At 38.7% G+C, this 17,573-nt stretch overlaps 1 protein-coding gene and 1 long non-coding RNA gene across 2 annotated transcripts in view; one reads left to right on the top strand and one right to left on the bottom strand.

Moving 5' to 3' along the window:
* The window catches only part of PPM1E (protein phosphatase, Mg2+/Mn2+ dependent 1E), a 118,591-nt gene extending 112,811 nt beyond the window's left edge, over positions 1-5,780 (bottom strand). Inside the window, exon 1 of the mRNA XM_072416509.1 lies at positions 5,191-5,780. Within this exon, the coding sequence (XP_072272610.1) occupies positions 5,191-5,372 (182 nt within the window). The 5' untranslated portion in view covers positions 5,373-5,780. The remainder of the gene's footprint in view (positions 1-5,190) is intronic.
* On the top strand, positions 2,944-10,902 carry LOC140334263 (uncharacterized). Its single transcript, XR_011921500.1, has 3 exons — positions 2,944-3,372; positions 3,475-3,629; positions 10,545-10,902. It is a non-coding gene; the product is annotated as an uncharacterized lncRNA (long non-coding RNA).
* The last annotated feature ends 6,671 nt before the right edge of the window (positions 10,903-17,573 follow it).

Genomic DNA, 17,573 nt, shown 5'->3' with positions numbered 1-17,573 from the left:
TTTAAGCCATTTTAGAATCCCTAATAAAAAAACACACACCCATGTAAATGTACGTGCAAAAAAATGTAGTGCATGTTTTTATATCAAGACATAAAAAAATGATCTACTCCTCAGAAGGTCTTTTTTTGGTAAATACAAACTCAGGTTAACAAAAACACATAGCATATTACATTGTATCAATATTTACCAACAATTAAGTCAAAATGCAGAAGCAGTGTGTGGAAATTTAGGTACACCATGACCATTTTCATAGAAAGTAAGAGGGTAGATAGCAGCCATGGGCTCACTATCAGAGCAAAGTTTTGGCAGTTTGCTGGTCTCAAGTATTTATAATGCCAAAGAGGTAATACATCAGCAATGATCTTAGAAAAGCAATTCTTGGTGCCCTTCAATATGTGAAGAGGTATAAATCCCAAACAATTTGAAGTCCCTCACTTTACAGGGAAAAGATTATTTGCAAATTTGCAATTTGGAATGGACTTCCTGGCAAATTGTCCAAAAAGTCAGACTGGCAATGCTCAGAGAAATAACAAAAGAAAAAAAAAACAAGAGAGATACATCCCAGACTTGTTCAGTCTTTTACTCAAAAACTTTAATATTTTTTAGATTGTTTGGAAGTGTTGTCAGGAGAAAGACTTCTCCCTACAAAGAAAATGGAAGCAAATCTGTGCGACACCTATAGCTTGGACAAAACTGGGTAATAGAACAGGGGGGATCCCAAGATCTGGTGGTAAAACATGACAAATAATGACACAATGGTTAATCTTTCTTCATATGCCTATATTATACATGCTGTGCTACAAAAAACAAACTATCAATAATGATTTTCAAAAAAATATTCTTTATATAGTGCTTAGAAGCTGCACCATACAAAAAATAGAACTATCAGAGTTTTTCAGTTTCAATGCACTAGCTATGTAGTGAAATGATTGCAATCTGAAATTATACTGACAGACCTGTCAAAATGACACATCAAAGATCAAAGCAGAGTGTGAAAAAACAGGGTATAAGTGTTCACATTTTAAATCGTGCCTGCAGAATCTCTTGCACTCTTTCAAATCCGTTTTCGTTTCACCAGAGTTCCCATGGGAAATTTTTTCCACAATATTTGCTAGAGTATTGACATAACAGAGGTATTCAACCCACTAAGCAGTACAGTTTTATTGAATTCAAGATATAACCAGTATATTTTCCTGCTTCAAAAGATTTGGTTCATGTTCTCCAAGTGACATTAAACTAATGTATAAACATATTACAAAATCTATTACATCCCCTAGGAAACTATCAGTGCAGGAATGGCATATACCGGTACAATGGGCCTATCCATGTGTGCCCATACTCTATAAACTGGTATTAAAAAAATATTGCATATTTTTACTGACAGCTGAAGTTCTGGCAAACAGCCATATACACAAAATACACAAGAAAGGTAGAAACTTTACTTGGCAAAGAGTTTGCATTTCAGGTCATGCAGATCTGTTAAGCAGCAGCTTGACAGGCAAGACAGGAGATCAGTAACGTAGGGCTGCTCCCCACCTTGTGACTGGACATTGAATGGAATAGCAGAACACAGATGAGCTTAGCAGTCACTTTGTTTCGCTTTTTTGCCTCCCTTTCAGTATGTGCTTTGCACTGTAGCACAACTGACTGAGTCTTTGTGCTGTGTCTACCTCTCCTGAACTGTACTGTACAGGGACTGCAAGATGTTGAATCTACTACTAATCTATTAAAAGTATGGCATTCTTGATCAAGGTTTGATCCATATATTGAGCAAACGTTTAAGCGGGAACCTTCTTTGTTTGCTCAATATGCAAACATTGCGAGCTCTCCCATGGCTGGCAGTTGTAAGAGAGCACTCCCAGGTGCACATTGGCTAAGATGGTGGATGGATGCTTGGTGGTAACCAGGTAAGTGATATATTGGAGATATCAGTCCTTTCATTCATGGACCAGTGTATGGCTAACTTTAAATACAGTCATCTTCTTGGTATCTGGTATTACTGCCAGACTAAAGATTTACAGTGCTTCACAGATCATTACCTAGCATTGCTATAATGTCTCAGCACAACACACTCCAGATTAGAAAAAGGGAAAGAAGTAAAGTTATATGGTTTATATACAGAAATGGTAAAACATCATTAGAAAGACATGGTTTAATCAACATCAAAATCAGAATCCCAATTGCAAATATGTAGAACCTCTATCAGAGATAAAAAGACAGAATCAAGGTGAACATATGTTCATCTATTACTGGTAAATGAGGTGGAGATATGTTTCAATTTGAATTGAAGGTCAGAAGGCTGTAATCTTTAAATAATAAAAGCCTCTTAATATGCAGCAGGCAAAAAATTAGAAAAATGGGGCGAAAATTGTTTGAAAAAGGAAAATTCTCCTTTTGGGGTGATCCAACTGGTATGCAGTTTACTTAAAAGACTGAAAGCATACGAGAAGATTAGTGCCACACGGAGACAAGACTACCAAAGGTATAGGAAATGGTTCTTTATGGTGAGTGTGGTTACATTGTTAAATGCCTATCATAACAGGTTGATCTTCCTAAATAATAATGGTGTCTCAGGGTATATAATTATTACAACCAAACAGAATTGCAAAGGTTTTTGCAGGGTTTTGATCTGTCCAGGTCAGGATGGATATTTAGTTAGTGGATTTGTTACATAACTTGTCAAAAGACACGTCCAGCTAATGTAATTAAAAAATGCAAAAAACAAAAAAACGAAAGCACCTCCACCTTTAGAACGCTGTACTGCATTTTCCTGAATCACTGTTGGAGTTTGTAAAAAGGTATACTGGATGAGCAAGAAGTGCACATTTTTCTGTTGCTCTAGAATATACCTTCAAGAAAGCCCTACATAAAATGGTGCTGAGGCATGTTTATTGGATAAAATATATCAACTGATTCGAAGTTCATTTGCCAATATTATCGAGGCAATCTATTTGTAGAAGGGGAGTATGACAGTAACAAAATCCCTCCGCTCCACAATCAGAAAAGGTTTAGATAATATCTATAGATTGTGATAAAATAGGATAGATTATATTTAAAAAAAAAATAAAACACTGACTGAAACGTCATACTATAAACAGCAAACAAAATACATGAAACTGATATTTTCACCTTCGTTTTATAAATAATCAATGGCTTCCTTTAATGGGGTGACAATGCAAATTCCCCTGCAATGAAATCATGGCAACATTGTCACACTGTTGAGTGCTGTGCATACAGCCAAAGAGGAGGGCTCTTAATGGTGTCACCACTGAAAACCCTGCTTCCTAACACCAGTCAGATGCTAGAAAACTCCTGCATCAAACATCTATATCTGGGATACATCAGCTGACTTCTTTTAAAGCCTAAATCCAGGTAAAGTATAAAATGTCTATTTCTGCACTGCAAAGATTTCATGCTTAATACTAGCTAAGAATTCCTGTAAATAGTATTTATCTAATTTCCTCTCTTCCATAGGGTTCTCTTTGCTACCCATCCCCTGCAGCCTCTTCTGTAAGGTGCTCCATGCCATAGTCACAGGTACTGATGTCATATTCTATAATGCAGGACCTGAAGGTGCCATAGGATAAAAAAGAAGCATGCTGCCTGCTGGAGGGGGGTTGAGAGAATAGGTAAGTAAAATTGCCCAAATTAGCCTTTAATTCTTGCAGTGCAAGGGTAGAACAACTTAAAGGGTATCTCTTATTTTTCTGCAGCTCAGCTTTTCAATTTTTCCAGGACACCTTTGTTAACTTACAATATAAGATATATAAGAAAAAGCAGGCCAAAAGCATCTACAGTAAATGGTGTGACTGTGCTTGGTAAGTTCCTTGCATAAGTAAGCAACAGAATTCACATTTACTGTCTCAGTAACAACAGGTCTTACTACATGGTAGAGTAGCACCTCATCCGCAAGTCACCAGATAACAGCATCAGAGATTCTGCATAATTCCACAGAAAATGTTTGCATAATATCGCAGCAGCACATTCTCTTCATTAGCAGGAACAGCTAAGCGAGCCTAATGCTTACTACACACAAATGTAAGAAAAGCTGAAGGACAAAGAGCGCTGGGTTTCTATGGGTTGCCTGCTTTTAGGGGAAACAAAAAAACGCCTATTTAAAGCACATAAGAGAAGCGAATGAGCAGACACATATCTTGCATTCTTGTAACATCGGATTTATACAGATAAATATTTTCTAGTTTATTTTTACCTATATGTGTACAGCCAACCCCACCAATAATTCCACCCTACACAATGTTTGTAGTTACATGGTGTAATATTAGCAGTAACACCCCATGCACATACTATGGGCCAGGTAACACGAGCGCCTTGTACAGAAGTAAAGATAATATTCAAAGCCAACGCCGATATATAATATAAAATATCCTTCTAAAAATGACCCATTCACACCTGTGCATTTTGATACATATAAACACATAAACGGCTTTTAATAGTGCTAGTTATGAGTTTTATTCCATGCATTAATATGTATTATACAACCTATCAGTGTCATTCACATAAAACTTACATACGTATGGTGTGAATCCAGCCTAAAGAGAACCTGTCATACTAGAATATACAAACTGATACATGTCTAGTAAAACAAAATTTTCCGGAGGATAAGGATGACAGGAAATAAAAATAGTTTAGATCTAACGCCAATTCTACTATAATAAAGTCCTAGATACGTCTTTTAGCCCCATCTGTATTTAAAGCTGATAGATGATCCTGGGTTTATACAATGTAGCAGCTTGGAATCAGCTGTAATAGGAGATGTCATATATATATATATATATATATATATATATATATATATATAAAAGGATAAAATAGCCACAAGAGCCTAAAGCCAATATAGGAGCTGTGCAGCAGGGTTCAGGACGGTGGCCCCTTTGTACAAGGTGACACACAGCCAGTGCTGACACGTGATTGGCTGCCACTGCTGGAATGATAGAATTATATAAGCCTTGTAGAGGAATGACAGCTCCTCATTCATTATAATGGAGAGCTGCACCTGTCCGGCTACCTATGTCATTGTATATGCATGCAAAGTCCCTGCACGTCCTGGCTCAGAGCTCTTTATTGTCTATTTATAGCAATGCATGAAATCCCTGCCCTGGCAGATGCCACTTTCCCTGAAGTTGCCCCCTGGCACCCAGCACACAATACAGGGGTACAGCAACACTTAACTATTTGCAGAGTTGTTGCAGGCACAGGTCCAGGCATTCCCCTTCCACCTCCTCAGGAGTGATATGGTCAGACATTGGACGGAGCGGGATGGGGTCCTCCTCCCCGAAGGGTCCCCTGAACTCCCCCAGGAAAAGCTCCAGAAACCTGCGGCATGATTTCTCCTCGTTGGATGGCCCGGACATCGCTTCTCATTCCTGGCCGGAGAGATGCTGGAAGAACAACTGACAGGAGCAGCGAGCAGCACTAACACTGGCAGCGAGCGCTCTCCTCATACATCCCTAGTACAAGAGCGCCTGTGACGTCAGCGGGACCGGCACGTGACCAGGGGAGGGCGTGGCCGCAGAGCTGTGTTCATCTCATCTGTAGGTCTATTAGGATGTTATTTCATACATGAGAGGCTCGCAGTAGCGAAGCTATGGTTGTATATGCATAGTCATAGGTGGGGGATAACAGCCTTTCGTATAGAACTCTACAATCATTACAGGTCGGCACCTCCATTCACATATTCTGCACATCTCTCTGCTGAAGAAGATAGGGGAGCCAGGGAGAGCTGTGTTCTGTGGCAGCCAATCAGATTCAGGTCCATAGTCCCTAACAAATCTTCATTCCTATATACAGGTATATACAGCTAGTCCTCGGGTTACATACCAGATAGGGACTGTAGGTTTGTTCTCAAGTTGAATTTGTCAGAACAGGTACATTATTTTTATAAATGCAATTACCACAGATGTTTGTCTTAACATATTAGTAGGCAGCTGTATACAATCCTCACTGTGAGTTCATCACAAAGAAAAACAAAAAACTTTATACAGCCTAGACAGTCATTGCCATCTGGAGCAAGCTGAGCTTTGATATGCAAAAAGAAACAACTGCAGATTTTGTCCTGGTCATTAAAGAGTTACAAAATGTAGCAGATCAGCTCAGCTAATAAGATCACCCACAACCCCAGTTGTGTTTAGCAAAAGATTTCTTCTGCAAGTCATGCAAACCCCCCCCTTCCCCCATCAAGCCTCCGTCCTGCACATGAGGGAGCAGGGAAGCCCCGTTTGTATCTAGGAGTGGTCAGTATGTTGGATGTCCTTAACAAAAGAGTAACTAGACAGTTTATGGTGAGCTAAGCTATGTTGGTGGGAAACACTTCTCAAATCAAAAGGTATTTGTATATTAAACTTTCATCAGAGATTGCAAAAAATAAGGTGTTTCTATGTAATTTTATAATATTGGTAAAACTATAGACAAAAATGATAAATATTTTTAATGTGTCCAGCCAGCCTCATCTTTCCAGGGGCAGGGAGTATAACTGGAAAATACAGCTCAAGCTACTTATTGCTGTATTAGTCCCAAGCCTCGGTGATGCCAATTCATGCCCCTAATGGTCTCCTGATATTTTTGTGCCCACTTAGTCCTCCGTGCCTTTTGTGACCTCATGTGTTCTGGCTTTGTCTGTGCTCCTCTGACCTTTGTGTTCCTGTGTTCCACTTGCTGTTCTTCGGTTACTGGATTTCCCTTGATCCTGACTTTTATGGGAAACATTTGGCATAGTTTGTTATCCAGTGCTAAGTGGCACTATTGAGATGAATAAGTGAAAAAGTGTTTTTTACTATGAAAGGAATGAGAAATACCAAGTACTTTTTAGTCGTATTTTCCACAGTATTTATTAAGGTGTGACATCATGGTCTAGCTTGCTCACTATAGTGTCTCATTATTCTAATATTTACACCTTTTTCACTTCCCATTCTGAATAACAGCTTGTTCCTGACTTTGAAATTGATGAAGCTTTGGTACCTTTCTTTATGGCTTTCTGCCCTGGAGAGCTATGTGCAGCAAAGTCTATTTTTCTGTGTGAGGAGTTCTGGTGAATCCTGAAGGCTCCTAAGATTGTAAGTCTTAGCTATACCTTCCCAGAGCTACAGTACAGAACACCCACTGTTTGGATGAGCCATGACAGTTTGCTCAAACCACATCTAAATCAACCCAGTCATTTACAGAGTGATTCACATTTTTAATAAATGTCCCCAATGGCTGGGAGGCCAGAATCATAATCTGCTGGAAATGTTATTTCTACTTGTATCATCAGAAAAAATGCCCAGTTTCTGGGGCTTCTAATACAATCACTATGGATCTCTGCATCTATTGGAACCAACTATGGACAGATCTCATGTCAAATATATCACATCCCGAAAACTTCAGGAATGTTTTGCCCTGTAAATTCACTTCTGCAGGAGACAGGCTCCTTTTCATTGGAAGAAAGTATGGAACAGTCCACCCTCGCAACAACAGCACTGGCCTCAATGCTATCACTGTCAAAAGTTGCTACCTGCTTCTTTCTATAATTGAGCTGTTTGACTGCCCCATGGTGCCAAAGTTTTTACCAGGCTAAACATAATAGGCTCTTACAATGTAACCTTTTTAAAGTAGCAAAATACATTTCCATGCATGGGCATTATGAGTGCCTTTTTACCTCTGCAATGCCTCCTAGTATTTTGAGATCTCCTCCAAATAGTAACCAAATAGTACATATGATCATCTACCCAGGCTTGCTGCTCCATGTTCTGCACTTTTTTCTACTTTGTGAATACCTTTATGTCTGGGTATATAATAGGAAAGAGGCAGTGCAGAATTGGGAACACAAAGTATGGCATAAAGCAGTGTTTCCAAACCTTTTTAACATGAGGGAAAGCTTTAATTAATTTCCAGGTCTTCAGGGAACGCTTACTATAATTACTATATCCACAGCTCACAGCATATTAATGTGGTGGTCAGTGGGAAGAATGCCTCTTACACTACTGGCCATTGGGAACAATGTCACTCTTACAGATAGTGAATGACCTAAGAGTCACAAATTGCTCATTGCTCAAGGAACCCCTAGCAACTTCTAGAGGAACCCTAGTTGAGAAACACTGGTATAGAGAATAATGTGATGTAGAATAGGCACCATGGCATATAGACTATGGAAGTGCAGGAATAGGAATGCACAGCATGGTATAAGGAATCAAGCAGTGCGAAATAATGTAAATTTTGACATATGGAATAAAGTGGTATGGAATAGGGAGTCCACAGCATTGTATGTGGTCTAAGGCTGGAAAAAAGAATATGCAAAATAGCAGACAGAAAAAGTGGTGTGAAAAAAGGAAGATGTAGAGCAAGTTAAAAGGAATGAGGCTTTGCAGAATAGGGAATATATAGCATGACATAAATAATACATAATACCTAAACACTGACTTACAAGTGCATATTTGTGCTTAGACACCTTATGGGTACTGGGATGAGTGTGCATTAATGCTATGGTTTGCAGTGCAGCACACCATTCAGATAAATTTGCAAAATGTGTCAGCAATTTTAAATCAGTTGCACTTTGCATACTCAGACTGTCCATTGATATAGACCACTGTCAGCCTAGGACCCACTCTGATCGCTCACTCACTTGCTGATATCACTTGTAATCACAAAAGTTGGCAGAAAGTCTTCCACTACCAAAACCCTCTACTGTACTCTACATTAGATTATGTTATCAAGTGGAATAGTAGAGGAAGTGAGTAAAAAAAGACTTCCCATGCCAGGTGCCAGCATCTGTATTTGCAAAGTGGATCAGCATGTCGTGTAGCTGTCACAGTGGTCACAGTGGTCCCATACTGATGGAGTTCTGAATGAATCCAGGATGCTTACTGTCATAATGGGTGAGTAAAAATCATTCTTTTAGTCACTGCCTCTCATCTTGGAGGTCTCGTCCAAATCCACCCTGCAACCCACCAAGACACCCTCATTTTGCCCTTTTGACTCCAATCCATTTTGCAAAGTTTTACCTGTATTCCTGATGTTATTACAGAATGTTCACAAAAAATACAACTTTCAGCTTGTTGTATCCCCATCAAAAGTAATGATGACACTAACTGATGTCCACCTTACATTGCCACATTGCATTGTGGCACTTTTTTGCTATTTAGTGTTTCATCTGCCAATGTAAAGGAACTGGTTTATGCACCATATGGAATTCTCCACCTAACACTGACCGTTTGCATTGTGGCACAAATCATGCTTATCAAAATAGTTTAGTACTTGGGCTCATTGCACTGTTCTTAACTTTGACTCCATTTAACAAGGTTACAGCTTTATACTTCAACTGAGGTAGAAGAATAGAAGATTCAACTATACATCACAAGCCAAGAATTTATGTATTGATGTGTTCAGGAAGGGAATTACGTATATTGAAAGAAAGAAAAAATTGAAGTATTCACTACTCTAGTGAAAACAGATTTCAGTAAATATTTTATGACCATGTCACCTTGAATCTTAATTTACACTAAACATTATTTAGTTTTCATACCTGCATAGCTCCAATATATTTTAAATCACAATGCAAATACAAACATTTGTATCAGTCTTTATTCCCCCAAAAGAGGTCACAAATAAATGTCTTTCAATATTTGTATAAGGGCTAATGTGGGTGGAAGATACTTACACAGACTGTTTTTGGATTGTAGAAGGAAACCAAAGCGCCTGTAGAAAGTCTACACAAACATGGGGGAACTCACAAACTCCATGCAGATAGTGTCCTTTCTTTTAGTTCCCTTCCACATTATTGTTCTGCTGTTACGCTGTGTCAAAACCTAAATATGTCTGGGTGATCCCCTGTTTGATCAGCACAAGGCTTCATGGTTATCAACATCCTTACTACATCAACAGCATATTGCAGTGTTTTAATACAGCAGCTGTTGCCATTTTTGTCACTAGTTCACTTTTTTGCAGTGACAAACACACATTTGCGTACCGGCAGTGTAAGTCTGCACTTACTGTAATCACTTACAAATGGTTCAGGAATGGTGATTTGGCAATTGCCACACATATGCAACAAGAAGGGTCAATTTTAAAGTTTGTTATTTACTGAGGGTCAGAGTAGGGTTGTTGGGTGTTGGATAATGAACACCAAACATGCTTTTTTTGTTTTTTTTCCTAAAGAACGTCTTATAGAACTTTATGATCTCAGTAAATCAGATATACAATATACACACATTTATTCTGGTAAAAATATACTTTTGTTGTTGGAATACCACAGCTCTTTTTTTGGGGTGCTTTATTTTCAGGTTCATCTAAGAATTGAAAGTGTTCTTTTCAATATATATTAGCAAGTACAATACATATTTTTTGCAGCTTTTTGATCAAACCCTGTACAATCTGCAACGCACACAAGTAACAAAAACAGATCTTGACTGCTGTGGGTAGGCAGCAAATACTGCATTTAGGGTACCCTATTTTTGTTCAAATGTGAGATATTGGGATATGCTTGGGAAGGATTCACTGAGAACAATTCCTAGGGAACCTAACGTTTGCCCAGTGCATTTTTTTTTTATCTTTAGCAGCCAAATTCACCCTATGTACAAAAGGAACATGCACCAGACAATTGCAGCAGCCAGTGAACATCCTTTCAATTGCACATATACAGTGTCTGTGAAGAGTGGGATTTACAGATACCCTGCAAGTGACTTTGGCTTCAACTGATCTCCATGGTGCTGAAACATTGTTTATTCAACTTTTTAGCATTAAGAGGATTATCAATCACTTAAAAACAACCTTACCAGAATGCACAAGCCTGACAAGATAGTGTAAAACTAAATACACAATAACCTTTGTATCAAACTTTTCATTTGGACTACACGACAATCAGAAATAACATGTGAACATGAACAGCCTACAAATAAAGAAATTAACAACTGCTCTGACCACTCTTTCTTTGTTATAATAAACTTCTAAAGTACCTCTTTAAATTTAGAAAATGCAAAGCATTGAAGAGCTAGTTGATGATGATCCGAACTGTATATTGGTAGCACAATTGTATTAGTTCTGGGGTCTCTAAGATGTAAAATAAGTCATAATTTGACCGTTGAACTTTACTGTTGCTTTTCTTTCTTTAGTTGTGAGCCAATTAGGTATTATTCAGTGGTATTCTACTGGTAACTGTAAATTCAACATCTGCTGAAAACTTGATTTGTTATCAGAATGGTGAAACTACAAATATTTATAAAAACAAGTAACATGGAATTATAGTATATAGCAGGTTTAGAGACATTCCCTCACATAGGGTAACAGTGGTGGGATTTACAGCCAGAAATGCAAGCTGCTAGCCTGAAAATGTGCAGCCCCTTCTATACTGCTACCAACCCACATGCTATTTAGCATTAGTGGGGCCTTGATAGGTGTTACCCAGAAATGGGCATTCTTTCTCCAATGCCTCAGTGCAGCACATGGCTCTTTATCACCCCTGATGTCCAGGAGGAGAATTGTCAATAGTGGGGGATTTATGTACCACCCACCTGCCCCCCACCCGACTATGTCTGGAGAACTGGTTTTAGAGGACTATTACGTGACCCCTAAGTCTAAATCTACTTATATGGATGGAAGCCAATGAATCTAACTGAATGTTTTTGGGATGTGGGAGAAAACTTGAGTGCCCAGTGTAAACCTACACATACATGGGGTGAACATACAACCTCCGTGCAGATAGTATCATGGCTAAGGTTTGAACCTTGGACCCAGCGTGCCTACCTGATTTAAAATCTGTTCTGGTGCACTGGCATTTAAATTGCTGTTTGTAACAAAAGCAAAATGACACAGTGCACTGAAGTGGGCAACTCTAAATGGATTCTAAAGGAGACAGGTATTCCATTGGACTATTGTCTAGAAGCTGATAGCCTGTGACAATGAAAATTGGATGCAGCTATTATCTTAAGTTTATGCTTTTGTTTTTCTCAGGGGTATTCATAGGGAGACATTTATTTAGACGTTCTATATTATGCTCTAAACCCTATAGTAAAGTGAGTGAGAATTGTCACCCAAGTACAGAAAGTGCGTTACTGACAGGATCACCAGGTAAAATTAGAGGTAAAGCCTAAAACAAAGAAAATTATTACAACTGCTAATAAATAACTGGTAAGCTGCAATAAATTACATTTGTGTTCATACATTTTGATGCACTTTAAGAATTTAGAGCAGTAAAAATTGTCAGTTGAATCAAGTTAGAATTATATTAAATATATTAATTTAGAACCTAATGAATGCATTGTTTATTGTGTGAATACCAGTAAGGCTAGCATTCATTGAGTGAATATGATATAGCAATAATAAATTTTTCATATAAAGCTACTCTGAAGCATATGGTACATGCTGGGCAGTGGTGTTTAAGGCACAGTTGGGTGAAGGCTAAAAGTAGCATATGCTTGTTAGCGATTGTTCTAGAATTATTGCAGTGCCAGGAACACAGAAGTTTTAGAAAAAAATTGTTCTCCCGTCTTGTTTTAATTTTTAGCATTAGTTATAAAACCAGTTCATCAATTTGTCACATGAAACTGAAGACACAGAAAGGTACACCTCAATAAAACCCAAAACTGAATAAAGCAAATTCTTAAAGCAATCATGTTCATAAATGTGAGTTATAAGTATTTCCTAATATTACTTAATCTTACAAATTCAGAAACCTACTGTAAAGCTGTGATGCCTGTAATTGTACAGCTGCAGGAACTATCATGCCAACTACTTACTAAGACTACAAGTCTTGCTCCTCCACATGTAGACACATGGTTATCTCTGTTACTAAGAGAACTGGGAGATTTATTCTGCCATTTATTGTTCTTCTTTTACTGAGTGTCACATGGTTACATTTGATTGACCCTCCTACTGGCCTAATTCAGAGAGAGGAGTAAATAACTGTAATGCAGTGTGCAAGGAAATTTGCAGTGGCATACCTAGCGTCCATTGATCTTGGTAATTAGCTGTATCAGCTCCCCCCCCCCCCCCCCAAAAAAAATAGGATACATGATTGTTGATTTAGTTATTTTGAATGCTTTAATTATAGCTTCTCACTGTAAGGCCCTGGTGCAGCACCAGTACTCGCCAGACACCAGTCCCCCAATCTAACGCTGAAGTCTTCACCTATAGCAAGCTCAGAATCTGGAGACTGGGTGAGATTCCCAGCACACGGTTTCCCCCAGGACTTGATTCACAAGGGATGGCATCTGGGGAATAGCTGACAGAGGACCAGGATCCCACAGATTAAGCATTACAAAGTTCTACAAAAGCAAGTCCAGAGTATAAAGCCAAAGTTATACATGGGCGATCAGTCCACCAGAGGAGGTACAGAAGGAGCAGCATCAGCAGAGTCGGGGTCACAGGCACAGGTCGTTCCAGGCTGTGCACAATTGATAGGTCAGGAACAGGCAATGGTCAGCAGTAAATCACACAAAACACATTCCAGCACAGAGCAACCCAGCTAAATGCTACAAAAGGCACTGGTAGCTGAAAGCAGAGACGTTATAAGGACCCAGCAGCCAATGACAGTTTGGGATTGATCATGAACTATTCTGCACATAAACTGCAACACAGCTCCAAATCCCCTTCAGCTGCACTGTCTCAAAACAGGGGATGTCGAGCATAAATAAACACATATGAGGGGCCCAAATGGATTCATCAGCTTGTATAGTTGCTATTTAAAAAAATATTAAATGTACTGGTAGAAACCCAAAGTCCTCTAAGAGATGTATCCATAAACACAAATGAAGTTAAGCTAAGGCTCTGCACATAAGCAAGGCAAAGAGCAGCAATTGTGTTTCCTAATAACTAATATAAGCTTCTGTATTATATAAACTAAAAGCAAGGCCAGATTTATACTTTTATTTAATCGCTGAGCAACTTCCCTCTAACACAAGTACTCATGAATAAAAATTAAAGGGTGTTAATGGTCATCTTACAAAAAAGGGTGCCAGGAGATGAAGGGGTTTGCAGGTAGGATTGACACTGACAGCCCCTCATCCTAATCTTTGCCAGCCAAGCTTTGTCCCCTGATACTCAAAGTTGGGGGACAGAGGCGATCACTACGATTGACAGTCCACTATCCAATCACAACAGTGGAGACATGCAGGGAAGATAGAATTTAAGGACAACTGCCTGCAGCCATTGATGCCAGCAGGGATGTGGAACACATCAGAGACTCTAGGAGGAATACTGACAGTCCCCTTGGTAGTCAGAGGCATTCCTCTAGGGGCCACCATATCTATTAACTAGAAGCCTAACCTATTAATTCATAACATTTTTTCTAGATGATATAAAGAAAGATATATTTACCTATAAGTTACATTATAAGCAAACAAAAATATAAACTATCCAGTAGGAAAAATCACCCAGCATTTTGTAGTTCTTTATAAAGACCAACTAGTTGAGTTGTTGTTATGGTGATCTGATGAGTAGGATGAAGGTTTTGAAAGGTCTTCTGTCTCACAGGGACTGCAGTGTTAACAAGCTGCTACATTAAATGGACTCTGATGTTAAAGCCTGCCACATTATAGAGAGGCATCAGTGCTAAAGAGAATGGCATATAAAAATAATACAAGCTTTAAGGTTTGGATGAAAGGTTGATAGTGAAACCGAAAATACCCCTTAGATTCTGTTTTCCACTAGCAGAATATATCTGCGGTAGGTGTCACTATAAAGCAAGGGTCGGCAAAGTTTTATGGCCACTATACCATTTATGGGGTGAGCTGGAGCACACTAGGCCGGACCAGCCCTAATGGCTCTGCACACCACCAGGGAACACCCCTGAAGTGAAATCGCTCTCCTCCATATGCATTGTGGAGGAGAGAGATTTACCTTCAGGGAGCTTTCCCTATTTACCGCGGCGGCAGAAGTATCCAACGCTGGCCGCGGTAAATAGGCAAGCAACTGCATGTGGGCGGCACCGGAGCTCCAGCGGCTTCGGTAATTCCTAACGAACGAACTACCGGCTACCAGGTGTTAGGCCAGAATGAACTACCAGCTAGGCCATATCTGGCCTAAAGGCCGGAGTTTGCCAACCCCTGCTATAAAGCAAACTGAACATGTACATTTACCTCAAGCAACCAATAGGAATTCAGCTCTCCCCTTCCTATATAAGACTCGTTCCTGCCTTTCTCCATGTTTTTAAAGCTGAACAGTTGCTAAAATAGGATTCTGTAACAGTCCTTTGTAATTTAAAATCTTAGCAGACCCCCCAAAAACATTATGAGGTGCAAAAATCTCACCCTCTATGCGATTCTCTGCATTTTGCTGAAATGTTTGCTTTTGCACTAAAATATGTAACAAGATACTAATTTCACAAAAAGGGAATAAACTAGAAAAGTAGGAGTTTTGTTTATGACAGTTGCACACAAGCTATGGTAGATATGTAATTGTTTTTATATAAACAAAAGCAAACTAACAATAAAGTCTGCATTCATGTCACAATCAGTCACCAATGGATAACATTTATTGTACATTTGATGTTCCTGCAAAAGAAGGGGTACAGCAAGTTCAATTCATCCAATTAAACTGTATTCCTTTGACCCAATACGTTTTGCACTTCATCAGGGTTAAAGGGCACGTACACATGTTATCATAATGGTTTACAAAAACAGGCCAATATCATTGGGGAACCTTGGTGTCGGGATCTGCACAGATTGATTTTCCAATCCGAGATAGATGTTGACAAATCCCATAAATGTTCCAATCACTGGCCTATTCATTGGTTTCACATAGACCAGGGTCTGGATTCTAGGGTTACAAATCTTCAGAGATGTTTTCTCAGGTAACCTGAATTTACCTGGTAATAGAGTCTTGCAACCCAAGAAGGAAGGAACACATGAAGCCAATGGGATAGCAGGGATCTTGAGACTGTGCTTTTCTGGCAGATTTACAAGCATTACATATCTACCATAGCTTGTGTGAAACTACTATAAACAAAGCCCTTTTTTCTACTCATTTTCCTTTTTTGATGTGTATCTAGTTACATATTGTAGTCTCTTAGGGGTTAGGCAGTAAATAAACTCTTTTCTACTTCCCCTATATCTATCCTTTTTCTCTCCCTCTGTTCATCTCTTTAAAACTATTTTTTAGCACTAAAACATGCAACAAAAAGGAAAATAAAATTGTGTTTCTCATCACTGTTGATGGGTACAGTTGATGGCTGTTTATCAGTTAAGAAACCAATAAAGGTGGCAACTTTTAATTTTGGTATGTGGCTGACAAAACTCATAAAATGGAGGTCTAGGTTTATAATAATAGATAAAAAAGCAAAAAGATACATATGCCTATAGAAAGAATCAGAATTGATTTTTTTTTCTAACTATAACGGATTACAAAGAAAAGCCAGGAATAAGATATTTCTCATGAATGGGTTTTATTTCCACTAGACACATCATCTGCATGCAGTTTTACCTTCCTGCTTTCCTTCAGATGTTCTACTTTCCTTCACAGTACAATATCGTGGGTATACCTAAGGCTAGGGCTGCATGGGCAGGAATTTAAACTTTGTTTTTTTGCCATCCACTAAAATCAATGTGCTGCTAATGAGACAATTGTCAACAAGCAGTTAAATCTGTCAGTAGAAAGAAATTAAAATTGCCTGTGTAGTTTTAGTCTTAATTTGCTCCAACTCAGAATGTCCCTAGTGAGTGTGTGGGTTATTGTGTTGAGGACATTGGATTGAAAGCTCCACTGGGGGCAGGGACTGATGTGAATAGTTGCATTGGAAATAGCATGTCCCCTCCACTTTAGTTACAGTATTACACAAATATTATATATTAACCAGAATTTTGTTGGGTAAAAAGATGTTTAGCCATTTTATACATGCATCATTTTTGTTAACTTATATATAAATAAAGTGCAAAGCCTAAGTTGCTGTTTCTGGTATGTAACAAGCACATAAAGCATTACTTCATAAGTGCTAATGTACAAATAATCGTATTCTGTAGCATGTATACTAAAAAAAAAAACGAATGCAAATAGAATAGAATATTTAGTTCTCCTTCATATACTACAGTAAATGTAAAAAAAAGCTGACCACTAACACTAGCTGCTCCGAAAACAAGTCTGTTATAAACCCACCGTCTAAGCTGCTTTCTTATCCCAGTGGCCCAGCTGCACCCTTCTCTGACGATTACATCTTCTCTATTACAAATCCTATGTAGAACTGGCAGGGTAAATACATAAGCCTTCATAAACTTCTGCTAACAAGATCGTGTATATGAGTCAGGAGTCACTACAGTCAAGTTGGTTAGGTGTCTCTACAGTCAAGTGTGTCAGGTGGCTCAGGTCTTTATAAACTCATGTTTGTCAGTCATCAGTATAGTAAAATGTATCAGGTATGCTAGGAATGGTAATTTTGTTAGAGTGACTTACTATACATACCCTGTTTCCCCTATGATAAGGCACTGTCTTATATTTTTTGAAATGTCAAAGTATGCCCTAGGTCTTATTTTCAGGGGGATGTCTTATTTTTCCATGAAGAAGACTACAGTACACATTTATTTTTGAAAATCACTCATGTGCCATTGATTGTCCCCTTCTGATCACTTTGTGCCATTGATTGTGCCATTGATTGTCCC

This window comes from Pyxicephalus adspersus, chromosome 1 (assembly GCF_032062135.1).
Source record: "Pyxicephalus adspersus chromosome 1, UCB_Pads_2.0, whole genome shotgun sequence".
Classification (NCBI taxonomy): domain Eukaryota; kingdom Metazoa; phylum Chordata; class Amphibia; order Anura; family Pyxicephalidae; genus Pyxicephalus; species Pyxicephalus adspersus.
Note: the sequence above shows the minus strand (reverse complement) of the source record. Positions and strands in the feature narration are given on the sequence as shown.